The following is a 15745-nucleotide window of genomic DNA, read 5'->3' on the forward strand; positions in this document are numbered from 1 at the left end:
TCCCCACCTCTGGTGTTTGTCTTCCTGGTACGCCTTGGACTATGTACAGTCACACTTTCTATGCCTCGAAGGCCCTGAAGCCTAACTTTCCCGTCTGGCTTGACTCTTTCCCAGAAGGAGGCCATCTACCTCCCTTCTTCCTGCTCCAGGAGTTAGCACATCTAAGTTCAGCCTTCCTTAGTTATCTGTTGAGTCGGGCTCGTCCTTCACATATCCCACAGAGCACCCACCCCACATAGTCTCCTTCATAGCTACTCTCTTCTCCAGGCTCCTGCAGAAGGCAGGAGTGGAGCCAGGCAAACAATGGGTTTGTCTCATTTTGTTTTGTTTTTGAGACACTGTCTCACGATGTAGTTCTGGCTGGCCTGGAACTCAGAGGTCGGCCTACCTCTGCCTCTTGAGTGCTGGGTTAAAGGCGTGGGTCACAGCTCAAGCTGCACTCCATTGTGGTGTCCACGTTACTAGATCAGCCTACCTCTGCCTCCCCCTAGTGGAGAGGCTGATCACCAGCTCTCTGAACGCAGGACTCCCGTGTTTATGCTCGCTCACTGATCACCAGCTCTCTGAACGCAGGACTCCCGTGTTTATGCTCGCTCACTCTTGGTTTCCCATGGCACACGGTAGTCACTCAATAAATGTTCCTCTAAAAGCTGAGTGGCTGAATGAAAACACCAGCAACACCGTGTCCCCAGTGTCCCTTAGTTTGGAGGTCTCTTCAGAGGTAGCATCTCTGTAGGGAGCGGCATCAGTGCTGGAAATACCGGGATCCATGTGGCGCTGCTGAATGAGGTGCCAGGCTAGAGGAAGCCAAGCAACTCCAAGAGGCCCAGGATGGCGAAATGATAAATAAAGATGGGACCTCCTAGATCAAATCAGCAAAGCCTCCAGTCCTCCAGGTAGCTGAGTAGAGGAGAACTCAGCATAGCCCGAACCCTGACCACTTGGGCTCTTCACAAGGCGCTCTCCTCCGTCCTCTCCCCCCAACCCCCTGCGAGCACAGACCGCACAGACCGTTAGGGGCCTACCCCACACTGCCCTAGAATCCACACATCTATGCCCTACCCGGAACCCTTCTCTGTTTACACAGACCCCTAACCGTGCCTAGCCACGCCCACTGGCCCTGGCAGGGGCTGAGTCTGGGGCCTTCACGTGCACTCTCTGCCGGTTGCTCCGGCCACAGCCCCACCCAATCAGGCTCGGTTGCCCTGGAGAGGGCAGTCGCAAGAGTCGCTTGGCTGACTGGAGATCCTCAGAGGGAGCCCACAGAGTTTCATTTTGCCTCTCACTCGGAGGGGTCCAAAACCACCGCTATGTCAAGTGAGCCAAGCGCTACAGGGGCCTCACCCAGGACACCGCGTCCTGGGACCCAAAAGTCATCTGGTGCAGTAACCAAGAAGGGGGATCGGGCTGCGAAAGATAAGGCAGCAAGTGTCCTGCCCCCGGTGGGTGAGGAAGAGTCAAAAAATCCTGGTATGCTGGCCTGGCAGGGTTGGGTTAATTGGACTTGGCTTTTACTTTTCTTTTCCTTTTTAAATTAAAACTGGTCTGCAACTTGCTCTGTAGACTAGGCTGACCCAGAGCTCAGAGGTCTCCCTATCTCCTCCGAGATCAAATGTTGTTGATCACCACATCCCATCTCCTCAGGGGTTGGTCTTAAAGAGTACACATTGCCCCGGGACGCTGACGTGCACTGTAAGATGTGATAAGATAGGCCGAAGAAGGCTGGGGCAGTGGTGAGAAGATAGGGCTGTGCTGCGGGAAGGTTTATGAACATAGTTCTATGGATATTCATTTAGACAACAGTTACCTTTGAGTATTTGCCCCGTGGCCATAGTTACAGTTCCGCGCTGGCACGTTTAAAGAAAGTTATTAAAGTCGGATACACAGGACCATGGCTTTTCATGTTGCAATGATGGAACCCAATTTGAACCAATTAAACACACAAGGGAATATATCGAAAGGCATCTTGATAAAAAATTCGATGCTCTTGTTATTAAAGAGGTAAGGACCCTGTTTTCCCTGGAATGGAAATAAAACACACTGGGAAAAGATGCTGCTGGCCTACCTTTGTGAGGTGCCATTTCTCTGTCAGTGTTAGTGTGCAGCGACAGGCAGGGTATGAGGAACTGGAGCATCTTTCATAAGGAGGACAAGCTGGGTTCGGTCCCCAGCTCCGGAGGAAAAAATAAAAGAGAGAGAGAAGGAAGCACTGACTGTGCGCAGAGCAGACGGGAAACAGAAGAGCAGCAGAAATGGGAGCGTGACTCTGAGTAGCCCAGTCCAGGGGCTGTGGTAGTTGGCACAGGATGGTGAAGGTGCCACAAGGTGTGTTAGGCTCCTGGGAGGTAGAAATTGGTGAAGGGTGAGGGGGATGGAGAGGAACCCGGCATGACTGAGTCCCAGGTTTGTAGTCTGGGATGCTAACTGGGTAGGGATACACTCATGGGAAGAAAGCTGGGAGGAACATGCAGGGGCGAGCCTTCAGGAGAAGCCTCAGGACCGAAGAGTGGCAGGGTGAACGCTTTGGGAACCAGGAACTGCCAGGGTGCTAGAAAGTTAGGCCTGAGACCAAAATGGGTCACAACTCTGCCTGAAGAGACTCAAAGTAGAAGGCTCCAGCAAGGATAGTTCGAGCGGCTTTGGCAGATGTAGGGAGGAGAACTCAAGCGACTACTGTACAGGGACCCTAGATAAGGGCAACACGGGGGTCATAGAAACCCTTACAGTTATCATTGTATGTCCTGCCAGGGGCAGACGTGGCTGACAGGTATGCAGATTAGAGTAGTTTCTCAAACTGTGCTTGGGGCCATTATGCATTGGTCTGAGGACAGGACCAAATTCCTTTGAGACTGTCTGGTAGGGAATAAAGCTAGGAGAGCTTTGGCATGGGCCCAGGAGGGTGTTTGTTTAACAGACTCCTCATGAATGTTAAAGTTTGAGGGGCTCTGCGTTTGAGAGGTGGGCGGTGCTAAGAAGGGTGGAGGGTGCATCCAGTTGAGAAGAGGCAGCCTGAACATGCGTAGGGCTGTGCAGGGACCACCCACCGCCCACGGGTTTCCTTCTAAGTTAAATGAGGAGATCGGGCTAACTGGCTGACTGTTTCCCATGTGTCTGAAATCCCACTGATAGCTGGCCACAGGGGCCAAGTGCCTCTTACCTTTTCCCCAAGGAGTTCTCCCTTTCTGTGTCATACGGCCTCTTGGTGACCTGGGGCTAGGCTCCCTTATTGCACAGATTTATTGTAGAAGGCCAAGCACAAGTGACACTGGGGTGCTGTTGTGGGGCTTTGGCAGGAACTCCCCATTTCCCAGAGCCCTTCCTGGGCTACCATAGTAAGAACTGAAAAGCAGGGGTCCCTTGGGAGGGGGGTGTCAGACACCAGCTTTGCATCTTATTACAGAGTCTCAGGGTGGTAGGTGGTGGGCATGGTTGATTTAATAGAATTTATCAAGACAACGAGAATCTCCGAAACCTTTACAAACGTGTCAGCAACCCAGCTAGGTAGATGTAGGACCCTTTCTGTGAGCTCTTGCTTTCCTTTAGTGTTTTCGGCTTTGGTCTTAGCAAAGCAGCTTCCACTTGGGGCTGCTGTGAGCATGGAGGTTACCGCTGCGCTGCAGGCGGGGCCCACTTTACTGCTGCCCCGCAGAGGAGTACCAGTGCACTGGGGTCCTGGAGACGGACTTCGCCGAGCTCTGCGCACGGTCAGGATACACGGACTTTCCCAAAGTTGTCACCCGGCCACGGCCCCAACAGAGCTTTGTCCCTTCCGCCTCCATGTCAGAAAAGCCCGTCCAAGGTGAGTCACAGCCCACCCAACCTACTCACGGGGCGGGGCACGCTGGAGCTGCAGGCCCTCTCCCGTTTCTCACGTCTTCTAGATGACCAGAGGCTGTCGGCATCCTGCAGCCAGAACAGCCTAGAGAGCAAGTATGTGTTTTTTCGGCCCACCATCCAAGTGGAGCTGGAGCAGGAGGACAGCAAGGCAGTGAAAGAGATCTACATTCGAGGTGATGATCTCCGCCCCCGCCCCCCGCAGCTCATTACCCCAGAGCATCACCGCCCCCTACTGGCTCACAGCAGTTCATACCAGGCTCCTTCAGGGTCTGAGATGACTCTCTCCTCAGGTTGGAAAATTGAAGAACGGATTCTGGGTATTTTCTCCAAATGTCTGCCCCCCCTCAGCCAGCTGCAGGCCATCAAGTGAGAGGCATTGTGGGAGGTCAGCCTCTGGCTGGCTTGAAAAGAGACAGCAGCGGGCTCTGCTGGGGAGGGTGGAGGGTGCGTTGGGGGAACTGTGGGAAGGGGCTCCCTGGGGGGCATGGCGTCCAGCTGTTTCTGTTTCTAATACCAGCTTGTGGAAGGTGGGACTGACTGAAAAGACCCTGACCGCTTTCATCGCCCTTTTGCCTCTTTGTTCACCCACACTCAGGTCAGTTGTGGTCAGGCCCCAGTGTCTAAGTGGCCTGGCTAGGGTGTGTGACGGGAAGCAGTTGCCTACAGAGTTAGACCGAGGCTGGGAATGGGGCTCAGCCCAAGTCTGTTGGGTGGCAGGATTCCCACCGGAGAAGCACGTGGCATCCATAGAGCTCTTTGAGGTCTCATCCTTTCTTCTCATCAGCCCCTCCCTCTCCTCAGAGATTATGGCCCTTGCTCCATGTCCTGATGGAGCCAGCAGCGAGAGGAGGGCCCAGGAACAGACACTGCTTTGCGGCAGTGTGGGAATGTGGACTTGGAGGAGTGCTGCCCATCACATGGGTCTGTGGTGCAGGAAGACCTGGAAGGCCGTCTGTAGGGGGTGGTGCTAAGCTCGCTGCGTAGGAATCACAGGGATGGGTGGGGACAGAGGTAGGTTTAGGGTAGCTGACTACAGCACTGCAGCCGGGCAGTGGTGCCCTACACCTTTAATCCTAGCACTTAAGAGGCAAAGCAGGAGGATCCCTGAGTTTGAGCCCAGCCTGGTCTACAAAATGAGTTCTAGGACAGTCACCACTAGGGTTACAAAGAGAAAACCTATCCTGTAAAACACACACACACACACACACACACACACACACACACACACACACACACACACACAAAACAAACAATACCAACCAACCAACCAAACAAACAAACAGAAAGCAGGCAGTAACCAGTTACAGTTTGCTGTACAAAGGACAAAGCCAACTTAGCTGTCTGCCCCCTTTCAGGTTCCCACAGGACCCTAGAGTCAATTCCTGTTTCACACTAAGTACCTCTCAGTGCTCTACGTGAGGGTTTTCTTCCTGTGAACCCGATGCATGTTCCCTGAGGGCAGCGGCTTGTGTCTTTGGGGGTGGGGGAGTAGAAGCAAAGGGTCGAGCAGAAAAAGAACCTTGAGAATTCATTATGTAAGAATAAGCCAAGCAGTGTACGATGACTTACATGAATTGTTTATATGAAACAAGGCAGCCCAAACAGCCACAGTTACATACCATGGGAAATATTTGAATAGAGAAATTTCTACCCATTGGTTCCATTTTCTTAGGACTGGGAGAGAAGTTATTACCATGTAGAGGTCATGACTTTTTTTTTTTTTTTTTGGCTGCTGTGTAACAAAGTAACCAAAGACTGTAGTAGCTTAAAACAATCAAGAGAATGGAGTAAGACAACATATGTGAGCCTAAAAGTGTAGTGCAGAAAAGGCCAAGGCCGAGGCATTTGAGGCTAGAGTAAGATCCTGTCTCAAAACCAAACAAATCAACTAACCATCCCCTTGGGAGTTTCTCTGAAGTACTCTGAAACAGAGTAGCTGGGCTCCTTTGACTCAGGCTTGAGGCTGCAGGAAAGCTCGGCTTGGGACTGTGGCCCTCTCAGGGGAAGCTGAGGAAGGGACTCTGCTTCTCATCTGGCTTATGTGACTGACTGTGGGCCTTCTCATTACCTGGCTGAGTGTCTGAGAGCACCCAGGGAGGAAACCAGTCCTTGTAACTTAAACTCAGAAATGACATCCGATCATTTTGCCATATTCTGTTCATTGAGAGTGTTACTGGTACACACACTTTAAGGAAGGCCGAGGCAGGCAGATCTGTGAGCTTAATGCCTGGTCTAGGACAGAGAAAACCAAACCGAAACACCACCACACAAACAAATGTCACCAGTTCTAGCTACCCCATTGGACAGAACTACCTGGCATGGCCTGGGTACCTAGAAGTAGGACTCAGTCAAGGCTGTCTTAGAGACTACCAAATCACTGGTCATGCTTCTGGAATTTCAACCTGGGGAATTGTCATAGATTTCTTTCTTTTCTTTCTTTTTTTTTTGTTAAAGATTTATTTATTTATTATATACAAGTACACTGTAGCTGTCTTCAGACACACCAGAAGAGGGCATCAGATTTCATTACAGATGGTTGTAAGCCACCATGTAGTTGCTGGGATTTGAACTCAGGACCTCTGGAAGAGCTGTCAGTGCTCTTAACCACTGAGCCATATCTCCAGCCCTTTTTTTTTTTTAAATATTATGTCTTTTTAAAAGAGATTTATTTGTTTTGTGTATGTGAGTACACTGTCACTCTCTTCAGACACCAGAAGAGGGCATTGGATCCCATTACAGATGGTTGTGAGCCACCATGTGGTTGCTGGGAGTTGAACTCAGGACCTCTGGAAGAGCAGTCAGTGCTCTTAACTAACAAGCCATCTCTCCAGCCCCCATAGATTTATTTCTTATATTGGCGGATATCCTTAGGTTCCATTTCCCAGATGTTCCCCAAATGTCCACCCTTCACTCTATTTCCCTCCCACTTGTGTGGCCTCAGTGGTGTTTCCAAGGCCTCAGATCCCTCTCCTTCTCAGGAAGGTATCTCTGGAGGGGAACCCCATACCAGAGCAGTCCTTTAACAAGCTAATGGGACTGGACAGCACGTGAGTCTCCTTGACTTCACTTTTCCTTCTTGGCTTGTCCCCCCTTCTAAGTTACTTTTAGCCCTGACCTTTCTTTATCCTAGGCACCTCTAATTCTTGCCCCTCCACCTATTAGTTAGAACCCCTCACTTCCCCAAGAGGCCCTGAGCCCCAGGAACACCGGTTCTCCCTCTCCTTCTCCCCTTCCACCCTCCCCCTCCCCCCTCCTTTTCCCTCTCTCCTCCAGGATCGTTCACTTGTCTCTGAGGAACAACAACATCAACGACCACGGGGCACATCTCCTGGGCCAGGCACTGTCCACACTGCACAGCAGCAACCGGACCCTTGTTTCACTGAACCTGGCATTCAACCACATCGGGGATGAGGGAGCCGGCTACATTGCGGATGTGCGTGTGGTGGGATGCTTCCTGTGTGGGGGTGCCAGCTTGTCCTTGGCTTACAAATTACTCTGTTCTCCAGGGCCTGAGGCTGAACCGCTCTCTCCTCTGGCTGTCCCTAGCGCACAACCACATTCAAGACAAGGGAGCCCTGAAGCTGGCCGAGGTGGGTTGTCAGGCTGGGCGGGGTAGGGGATCTGACGCAGGTGTCTGACGCAGGAAGCTGGCCTTGCCTCAGGTCCTGCGCCCCTTTGAGCTGACCCACAGGGAGGTAGTGGAGCGGCGCCGCCTGCTGCTGGTGAAAGGAACGCAGGAGCGGTCTCGATCGGTGAGAAGCTGCCTGGTTCCAGGACAGCTGTGTTTGTTTTCCAGGTCGACTGCTTTTCTGCCCAGCACTCTTAAATTCCCTGAATCCTCTTGCCCCTCTGGATTCTCCAGGCCTATGGTCTGCCAAACCCAACTTGGGATTCTAACTATACAGCTACTCCGACAATTAGAGTGTAGTTAAAAGCAATGATGCTGTTCAGACCACCTGGTTTGAAATCCTCCCGGCCATATTAACAGTTTCTTTCTGATCTTGAACTCATTGCTTAAACCCAGAGCTGCACTTTCCGTAACTAAGCAGGGTAGCTGTTACTTTCTTCACAGAATTGAGATGATTAAATGAGTTACTATATATAAAACACATTTGGAATACTGCCTGGCACTTACCTCAACAAAATCTGCTGGCTGGGCATGTTATGAATCTTGTCAGTTAGGAGGCAGATGAAACAGTTGTTCAAGGACAGCCTGAGCTAAAGTGAGACCCTGGCTCGATAAAACCAAGGTCTGAAGATATACAATAGTACAGTGCTCACAAAACACAATCGAGGTCCTGGATCTGATCCCCAGTATTGCAATAAATAAATGAATAAATAAATTTAAAGTCAAATTCAAAGTGGGCTATTTCCCTGTCCTGTGAGAGCCTGGGCCTTCAGCTCATTCTCTGCCATTTCTGGGCTCTGTCTGGAACTGATGGATAGGCAAGGGGGTGGGGAGGGGCGAGGCTCTGGTTACTTCCTCCACACCCTCCTGTTTGTGAGTGCAGCCTTCCTCCTCCCGACACGGGGACTCCAAAACAGACCGAGATAAGTCTCAGAATCTGGGGATCAGCAACGTTACTTTGGTGGACAAGGCAGAAAAGATGCAGTCAATGAAAGCCCCTCGGACCATAGGCAAGAAAAAGGAGAAGTCAGGGGTAGGCATGCGGTGATGGGGAGCCTTGAGGCTTGAATGGGCAGGGCAGGAGTTTCCAAGGTGTATACAGGGAGGGGGGGGGAGGGCAAGTGGACTTGGCCTTTGAAGGAGTCTCTCAGGCCAAACCTTCATCTATTCTCCCTCTGGGAGGCAGCTTACTCACGATTATGTCTTCTTGCATGGGGCACAGGAAGTTGTAAAGAAGGAAGAGAAGTTGGGACCTGGGCAGTCACCCACACAAGGAACCCCTAAGAAAGAAGATGCCCCAAAGGCAGGCAAGGGGAGTAAGTGTGGGCACCCCTCTACGGGAACCTTCCCCGCACTTGGAGGAAGAGCTATGGGCAGGGTGCGGGACCTGGTTTGGGCCTGACTTCATCTGCCAGGAGCTGTTCTTTCAAGACTCTCCCCCGGCCTTGTTTACAATGAGTGATGCTCCCCTTGGCCTACACACTGTGGCTCACTACTTTATCTTGTAGGACTAGACCTCCATGGCTGTCCTGAGAAAAGGAAGCTCTCAGCTGGATGGGAGCTCATTGTAGATGTCCCTATGGTTCCCCCCGAATCTCAGAGTTTGGGGAATCTGCCTTGCCAAGCCCCTTTCTCTGGAGAGTTTGGGTGGTGTCGGGGTCTGCTCTGTGCATTCTGGCTCCTCTTCTGGTCCCAGAGGTGACCATTCCTGAGCAGAAGATAAGCAAGGGCAAAGCGATGAAGACGGGGGCCAAAGAGAAGCGCAGCATCCTCCTGGAGTCAGAAGTAAGTGGCCCTCAGGTGTGCCCCAGCTCTCACACTGCTGAGGACACACACACACACACACACACACACACACCCACACACACCCACAGTGTGCTAGCTAACCTGCACTTCCTGTGGAGGTGACACTCAGAATGCCCTACTTCTCTTCCCATGTGGCAGGACCTTTTACTCCCTTGTCTAGGGGGACCTGCTGCCCAAGTGAGGCTGTACTCTAAGGCCCTCAGCTCACCACCAGCCCTCCAATACCTGGCATCTGCACAGGGACAGGTTGCTTTTGCCCTTTAGACATTCCCCAAGACACTTTTAGTCACTGCACTGCTCCACATAGACCCTCCTTCAGACCCTTTCCTGCTGCTGGATCTCCCCTTTCAGAGTCTGTCTTTAGGAAGTCTGGGCCACCTACATCCTGTCTTCCAATCCCTTCTCCTACATCTGAGTGGTTCTCCATGAGGAGACTCCACGACCCTGTCACATGCTCCTGGAATTCAAAGTCCTGCCCTTTCTTTCCTGGCACCCAAGCCAAGTTCTGGCAGAAGAGCAAGTTAGATGGGAGGAGGATGGCTTTTTAATTCCCACGCCAGTCTGCCTTTGTCTTGAGCAGACTGTCCCTCATCAGGACATTAGTTTTCAGACTACTCTCTTTATGGAAGAGTTACAGATCTTTATTAAAAACCTCAGTCCCGTGTGGACCCAAGGCTCCAGAGCCCTTGGACCTGCCACATTCCTTGCTTGGGGAACCCACCCTCTCTGTCTAAGTGAACAACTTCACTCTTCACTCCCAGGCTGCCTTTTAACGTCTGCACTCCCATAGTCCTCTGCTCTCAGGGCCCCTTCCACATCACATTTATGTTTACTTCTCTGGCTCCCCCACACCAAGGAACTTTTTGAGGGTATGGGCTTATTTATTTTTGTTTCTCCAGCACCTAGGACAGAGCCTGAATTATAACTAGCATTCAAAACCTGTATGTTGAATGAATGGATGAATGAATGAATGAATGGCCTGTTGACCAGCTCCCCTCTCCTCTGCTGCAATAAGTATTCTGCTTTAGCAGCTGGTTGTTGAAGCTACAGAGATGGTTAACCCTCTCCTGGAGCCCGTGGAACACCGAGATGGGAAGGTCTTCTTGCCTGGGAACAAGGTCCTCTTGCACCTCAACCTCCTCCGTATGTTTGCAAGCCTTGCCTATCCTTGCCATGGGACTACCTGGGCTCTGTGCCGTTCCAGCTCCATGGGATGGACTCAATTCTCCAATAGTGGAGCACCATGTTGCCAGACCCATGGGGCTGGGGTGGGGGCTGGGGCTGGAGGAGGAAGCGCTGGGTCAGGGAGGTGATCCAGGGCAGTGGTGACAAGGGTAAGATAGCTAGGTGGGGAAGAGGCATCAGGAGGGTAAAGGGAAGTGAAGGAGAAAGGGTAGTGGGTAGAGGGCTAGTACAGTCCTGCCTGCTGAATTTGGAAGCAGAGGGAGCCAGGCTGCCAGTGACATCAGATGCCACTATCTGTGCTTCCTCTTAGGAAACCAAATCACAGAGGTGGGGCTGGAAGGCTTCCTCACCGCTGTGCAATACCAGGTTCAGGTCTCCAAGTCCAAGACTTCACCCAAGGCCCCCCTGGGTCTGCTGTGGCTGTCCTTGGCAGTAAGTCTGTAGCCCACTTCCAGGTCTCATTGCCCTGATTCTTGGTGTCAATGCAGTAACCCAAGTTTCCTGCAGTTAGCAATGCTGTGACTGCCTTCCCCTGTTCAACAACCCTAAAACTGTCCAGAGCATTGCTTTTTCCCTGGAGTTAAATCTTCATTCCTATTAACTTTTTTTTCTCTTTCAGAAAAACTGCTTTGACCCACAGTGTCCAACACACATCATGATTCAAGAACTGATGTTGCCAAGGGACCCTGTGAAGGCCAAGGTCAGGGAGGAGGAGGCCACAGCTACCTAGGCCTCCTACAGGCAGCCGCTGTCTCCTTGGGAAAGTATCCTGGACCAGTAACATAGTCTCTTGCTGTGCTGTTCTTTGACAATCACTCCAGAACTGTGTGGAACATTTGGGTTCTTGAGTCTGTTCATATTCCCTAGCTAGACATGGCTCCATTGGGGGATGAGCTGAGCTCCTGGCTAGGGCCATTGCTCCGAGAGTCCCAGTAGCATCCCCCAGGCCATGTCAGTGTGCACACAGCCTTACAATGATGGGGGTTAGTTAACATAATTGACGGAGGGAGCAGGCTTTGAACTAGGACCCATTCCCCAGCATTCTCTGATACTTATCTCCATGTGTCTGTCTGGTTTTCAAGAGGTCAGGGCTCTGCTTTCAAAGAAGAAGGCACTCTGGAGAGGGTATGGTATGGTATCCAATTTGCAGAGCAAAGGCCAAACATTAAACATGGCATGCCAGGAACTAGAAATCATGGACATCCAGAGTAGGGCTGGCTGCCTCTGCTAAGAATTCTGGAGAGCCCATGCCAGCCTACAGGGAATCTCCAGCCAAGGTAAAGGGGACATCTCCCTCATCTCTAGCCCTCTGCCACCTCCACCTTCCAGAGCTCCATCTTCTGCACTGGCTGGTGAGTGGCTCCAGAGACCTCTCTGATTGCTCTAAGTCTAAGTCACTGTGTCAGGGTGCACCATGGCCATCCATGGCTTTCTCAGCTATGTACCAGGTCCTCTAAAGCTGGCTTCAGACCCACACTTGCTCAGCTGTCATTTCTGACCTGTGGGAAGGAGGGAGGAGGGCAGTGTGGTGACCATCCCTTTCATGTTTTGCGGCTGACAATAGGTACAGCAGCCATGTTCCTTTGTGTGAAGTAACCACGATGTCCTTTTCTGGGCCAGAGTAAGTTGCCCAACCTTTGGTGAGAGGGTCTACACATCTGGACTTTGGGACAGGTGAGACCTGGTGCAGGATTGTGCAGCATGGGCTCTTGTTGCCCTTTACCCATTCTTGGCAGCCTCACCCTCTGTCAGTCTAAGAATCATACAACCACAATAGAAGAATATTTAACTTTTCTTTAAAAAAATCTTAACCATGAAAGGAAGAAAATAAGAGTATACATTATTTTAACAGCAAAACAGTCATTTCCATATCTGTATTTTATATATTATATATATTTATATATATGTATATATACACCTAGCACAGTGTGTATGTTCATCGTGGGGAGTGGCGTGAGGACAGGGTGATGAGCCAATGGTGCTGTGGCCCCTGGGGAAGGAAGAGCCCTGACTTAACTCAGGGACTCCAGCAATCCACTCCACATCTCTCTTGGGGTCTGTTTTGAGATCCGTACCTGCTGTATTTGTTTCTATGGGGCAGGTGGGGAAGGGCTGGGGAACCCTGCAGGGACGTCTCCTGACAACAAGAAGGGAGAAGTGGCCAAGGCTTCAGAGGCGGGCCCTGGAGCTTGACAGAGCTGGAGTCTGGGAGACCTCCCTGCCAGTGGGACATAAACAATCATGGCCCTGAGCTGGGCTGCTGCCTGGCTCTCTCTAACTGGTTGAACATGCCAGGGACAGAAAAAAAAGGCTGTTATTTACAATTGCAAAGATACACATACAATAGACATTTATAGGAAACTAAAGGGACAAAGAGGAGAGCCAGGCACCTAGCTGTCTCAGGGCCTAGGAAGAAGGGGAGGAAAAAAGTGCAATCACACATAAGCCTCCTCCTTTGACATGCACACCTGAGGGCACTGTGCACACAGCACACCCCACACTGGCTATGTGGCTATGCAGGGTGGAGGCCTTTCTGTTGTGGTCAACATGCTCAGGAGACAAAAGCCATGGAGACTTGGGCTAACAGAGGAAGAGACACTGAACTGGACTGTCTGGTGGAAACAGACCAGGCAACACGAGGGATTCCCTGGCCCCGTGGCATCTTTCAAGGGGAGGCTTGGGCCTCCCAGGGTTGTGCTCTGAGGCAGGCCAGACTCTGGTTGTCTGGATGCTATGGTCCTGGTGACACAGCTGTGTCAGTGGCACTGTCTTCCAGGGCGATGTCGGAGCCTGTGGGAAGATGGCGAGGGTGAGAAGCTGGCTACATTTGAGATGTCCTTTTTCATGTCCCTGGATGACTTCAGCACCAGCTGTCTGTGACAAAGCTTTCTCCTCTACAAACTTTATTACACTTTTTCCACTTATACGAAATAGAATGTGTGTGGAAGCCAGAGAACTTGCTAGAGTCAGTTCTCTCTTTCCATATGTACATCCGGGGACTCGAACTCAGATGGTTAGGCTTGGTGACCATCATGTCAGTCCAAGCCTTGTTTCTTTTGAGGCTGCATTTCTTTCTGGCCCCCCAAACCAAGACAGGTTAGGCCTTTTAACTTTCTGAATCTGGTCATTGCAGTGGCCTTGCCCTCACGTTCCAGATCTGAACCACTAAGAACCTGCAGCAGAGGAAGACCAAGGCTCTCCTGGCGCATTACTTTCTCAAATCAACATAAAAAGAGGGTTCTGGGGGGCTGGAGAGATGGCTCAGTGATTAAGAATACTTTCTACTCTTCCAGAGGACCCAGGTTCAATTCCCATCACCCACATGGCAACTTACAAACACCTGTAACTCTAGTTCCAGTCCTCTTTAGGCACTGCATGTATGTGGTATATAGACTTATATGCAGGCCAGGGGTTCTGTATTACTAGTCCCTATTTGGGGGGAGCCTCTGTGCAGCTTGCCTTAAAAGATCACTTTCTGGGGCTAGAGAGAGTTCAAGGGATAGGCAGAACACCTAGAAACAGGAGACAGGAGAACATCAAGAAACTGGTGGGTCAGCCAGCCTGGCTTACCCAGCGGTGAACAAAGACCTTGCCTCAGACCAACCCCTGCTCCTCCTGGCCTGAAACTAGGCTGACCTCGAACTCACAGAAATTCAGCTGTCTCTGTTTCCTGAGTGCTAGGATTAAAGGTACAAACCACTATGCCTGGCAAATATTTCTTTGTGAAGCTGAGGGGATGGGCTCACTCCATCTCAGGGGGGGTCATGGGAACATGCACGCCTCACTACTTGCTTACATGACTCACGGGTCATGGCATCCCTCAGGGTGGCACACGCTCACAGGGAGTGACTTCACTCACCTTCTTCAGGACAGGACCCCTGCTCCTGACCATTTTGGGAATCAGAGGCCAGGGCTTCCTTGGCTGGAGGAGAGAGGGAGTAGTCTGTCCATCTGGCTGCCTCTGTGTGAAAACTTCCCACAGGTGTGGTTCCGCCCGATGACTCTCCTCCGAGGGACTTGAGCAGCTCTCTGTGGGCCAGCTCCATGTCCTAGAAAGGTTGTAGGGAGTGTCTGAATTCCAGTGCTAAGGTTCAGAGGGTGTGGTAGGGTAGGCAGGGTAGCCTAGGACTCCAGTTGAAGATATCTAGATATATATATGCTTCCTGAGTTGGGATGCAGCTTAGTGGTTTATCTAGCATGTGGGAGGCCCGGGTCTCAGAGAGAAAAGTGTGTGTGTGTGTGTGTGTGTGTGTGTGTCTGTGTGTGTGTGTGTGTGTGTGTGTGTGTGTGTGTGTGTGTGTGTGTGTGTGTGTGTGTGTGTGTGTGTGTGTGTGTGTCCCTGCTGAGTGGTGCAGGGCTCCCTGGCTGACACCATGTTCCTCACCTTCAGTCTGTGAAGCTTGCTGGTGAGCTGCTCGATGGTACGGAAGATCACATCCACATCCCTGTGGACCAGGCTGGAACACTGACCCCCACGGCCTCCCCTGTAGTGCTGAGGCTCTGTTGGCCATGCAGGAAGGCTGTGACACTGGGAGGGACTTGGGGGTGTCCCAGTAGGCTCAGTGCTGGAGTCCAGAGGTCCTGCTGGCATGCTGACATAGAAACAGTTCCCTGCCCCAATGGCAAGAGAGAGAAATCAGACAAGCAGAGACTCTCGAGTACTTCTCCCATGTCCCCAGTGTGCCCTGTGACAGAAAAGGCCAAGGGGACTTCTACAGACAACCTAGTGTATACAGGGCCATGTTGCCTACCAGACTCCCAGAGCCCCCTTTCTCTTAGATGGCAACTGTTCTCAGTTTGGCCACCAGCCAGGGGAAGATGCTCAGCGATGAGAATGAAGGGAGGAAGGGGCAAGGTTTCAGGCCCCTCTGGAAGGCAGCAGGCAACAGTACTTCAAGTACCTCAGTTCACACCTACTGATGCATGTTGACACTGCCCTACATGTCACCAACTCCTAGAAACATCACCTGATCAGGGGAGGTCAGAGATAGCCGGCAGCAATATGTAACGGGTCACTGGAAGTCCCACCATAGGAACATGAGGGAGCCTGCAAAGCCATGCAAACTTTCCCCCACCATAGGGCTGGGAAGCAGTTGCTCAGGTTAAGTACACTGGAGTGAGGGCGCTGGCCAGACCTCCTGAGCATAGGCTGCTTAAGCTCTGAATTGACTTCTACAGGTCCCAGTGAGTGGTTTCTTAAAGCTGTCTCCGGGCTAATGTGGTACTACTTCCTACCCATGTCAGACAGCTCAGGGAACACACACAATGTTTTGGGTAATGGAACTCTGA

At 51.5% G+C, this 15745-nt stretch overlaps 2 protein-coding genes across 3 annotated transcripts in view; one reads left to right on the forward strand and one right to left on the reverse strand.

Moving 5' to 3' along the window:
* Positions 1-556: 556 nt before the first annotated feature.
* Positions 557-11280, forward strand: Lrrc71 (leucine rich repeat containing 71). 2 transcript variants are annotated; one of them, XM_032898136.1, is made up of 15 exons: positions 557-1470; positions 3650-3799; positions 3882-4010; positions 4128-4203; positions 4355-4432; positions 6816-6884; positions 7111-7270; positions 7344-7427; positions 7500-7589; positions 8349-8498; positions 8688-8781; positions 9162-9250; positions 10300-10414; positions 10767-10888; positions 11076-11280. In XM_032898136.1, the coding sequence occupies exons 1-15, from the start codon at positions 1311-1313 to the stop codon at positions 11184-11186; spliced, it is 1677 nt and encodes a 558-aa protein (XP_032754027.1). In that variant the 5' UTR covers positions 557-1310; the 3' UTR covers positions 11187-11280. The 2 variants fall into 2 exon arrangements, with proteins under 2 accessions (XP_032754027.1, XP_032754028.1); XM_032898137.1 differs by having other exon boundaries at positions 10303-10414.
* Positions 11281-12235: 955 nt separating this feature from the next.
* Arhgef11 (Rho guanine nucleotide exchange factor 11) overlaps positions 12236-15745 on the reverse strand; it is a 121448-nt gene continuing 117938 nt past the window's right edge. Inside the window, exons 41-43 of the mRNA XM_032898138.1 lie at positions 14841-15067; positions 14316-14505; positions 12236-13246 (exon numbers count right to left, since the gene is read on the reverse strand). Coding sequence (XP_032754029.1) covers positions 13188-13246; positions 14316-14505; positions 14841-15067 — 476 coding nt within the window. The 3' untranslated portion in view covers positions 12236-13187. The remainder of the gene's footprint in view (positions 13247-14315; positions 14506-14840; positions 15068-15745) is intronic.

The sequence above is a fragment of the Rattus rattus genome, chromosome 3 (assembly GCF_011064425.1).
Source record: "Rattus rattus isolate New Zealand chromosome 3, Rrattus_CSIRO_v1, whole genome shotgun sequence".
Lineage (NCBI taxonomy): Eukaryota > Metazoa > Chordata > Mammalia > Rodentia > Muridae > Rattus > Rattus rattus.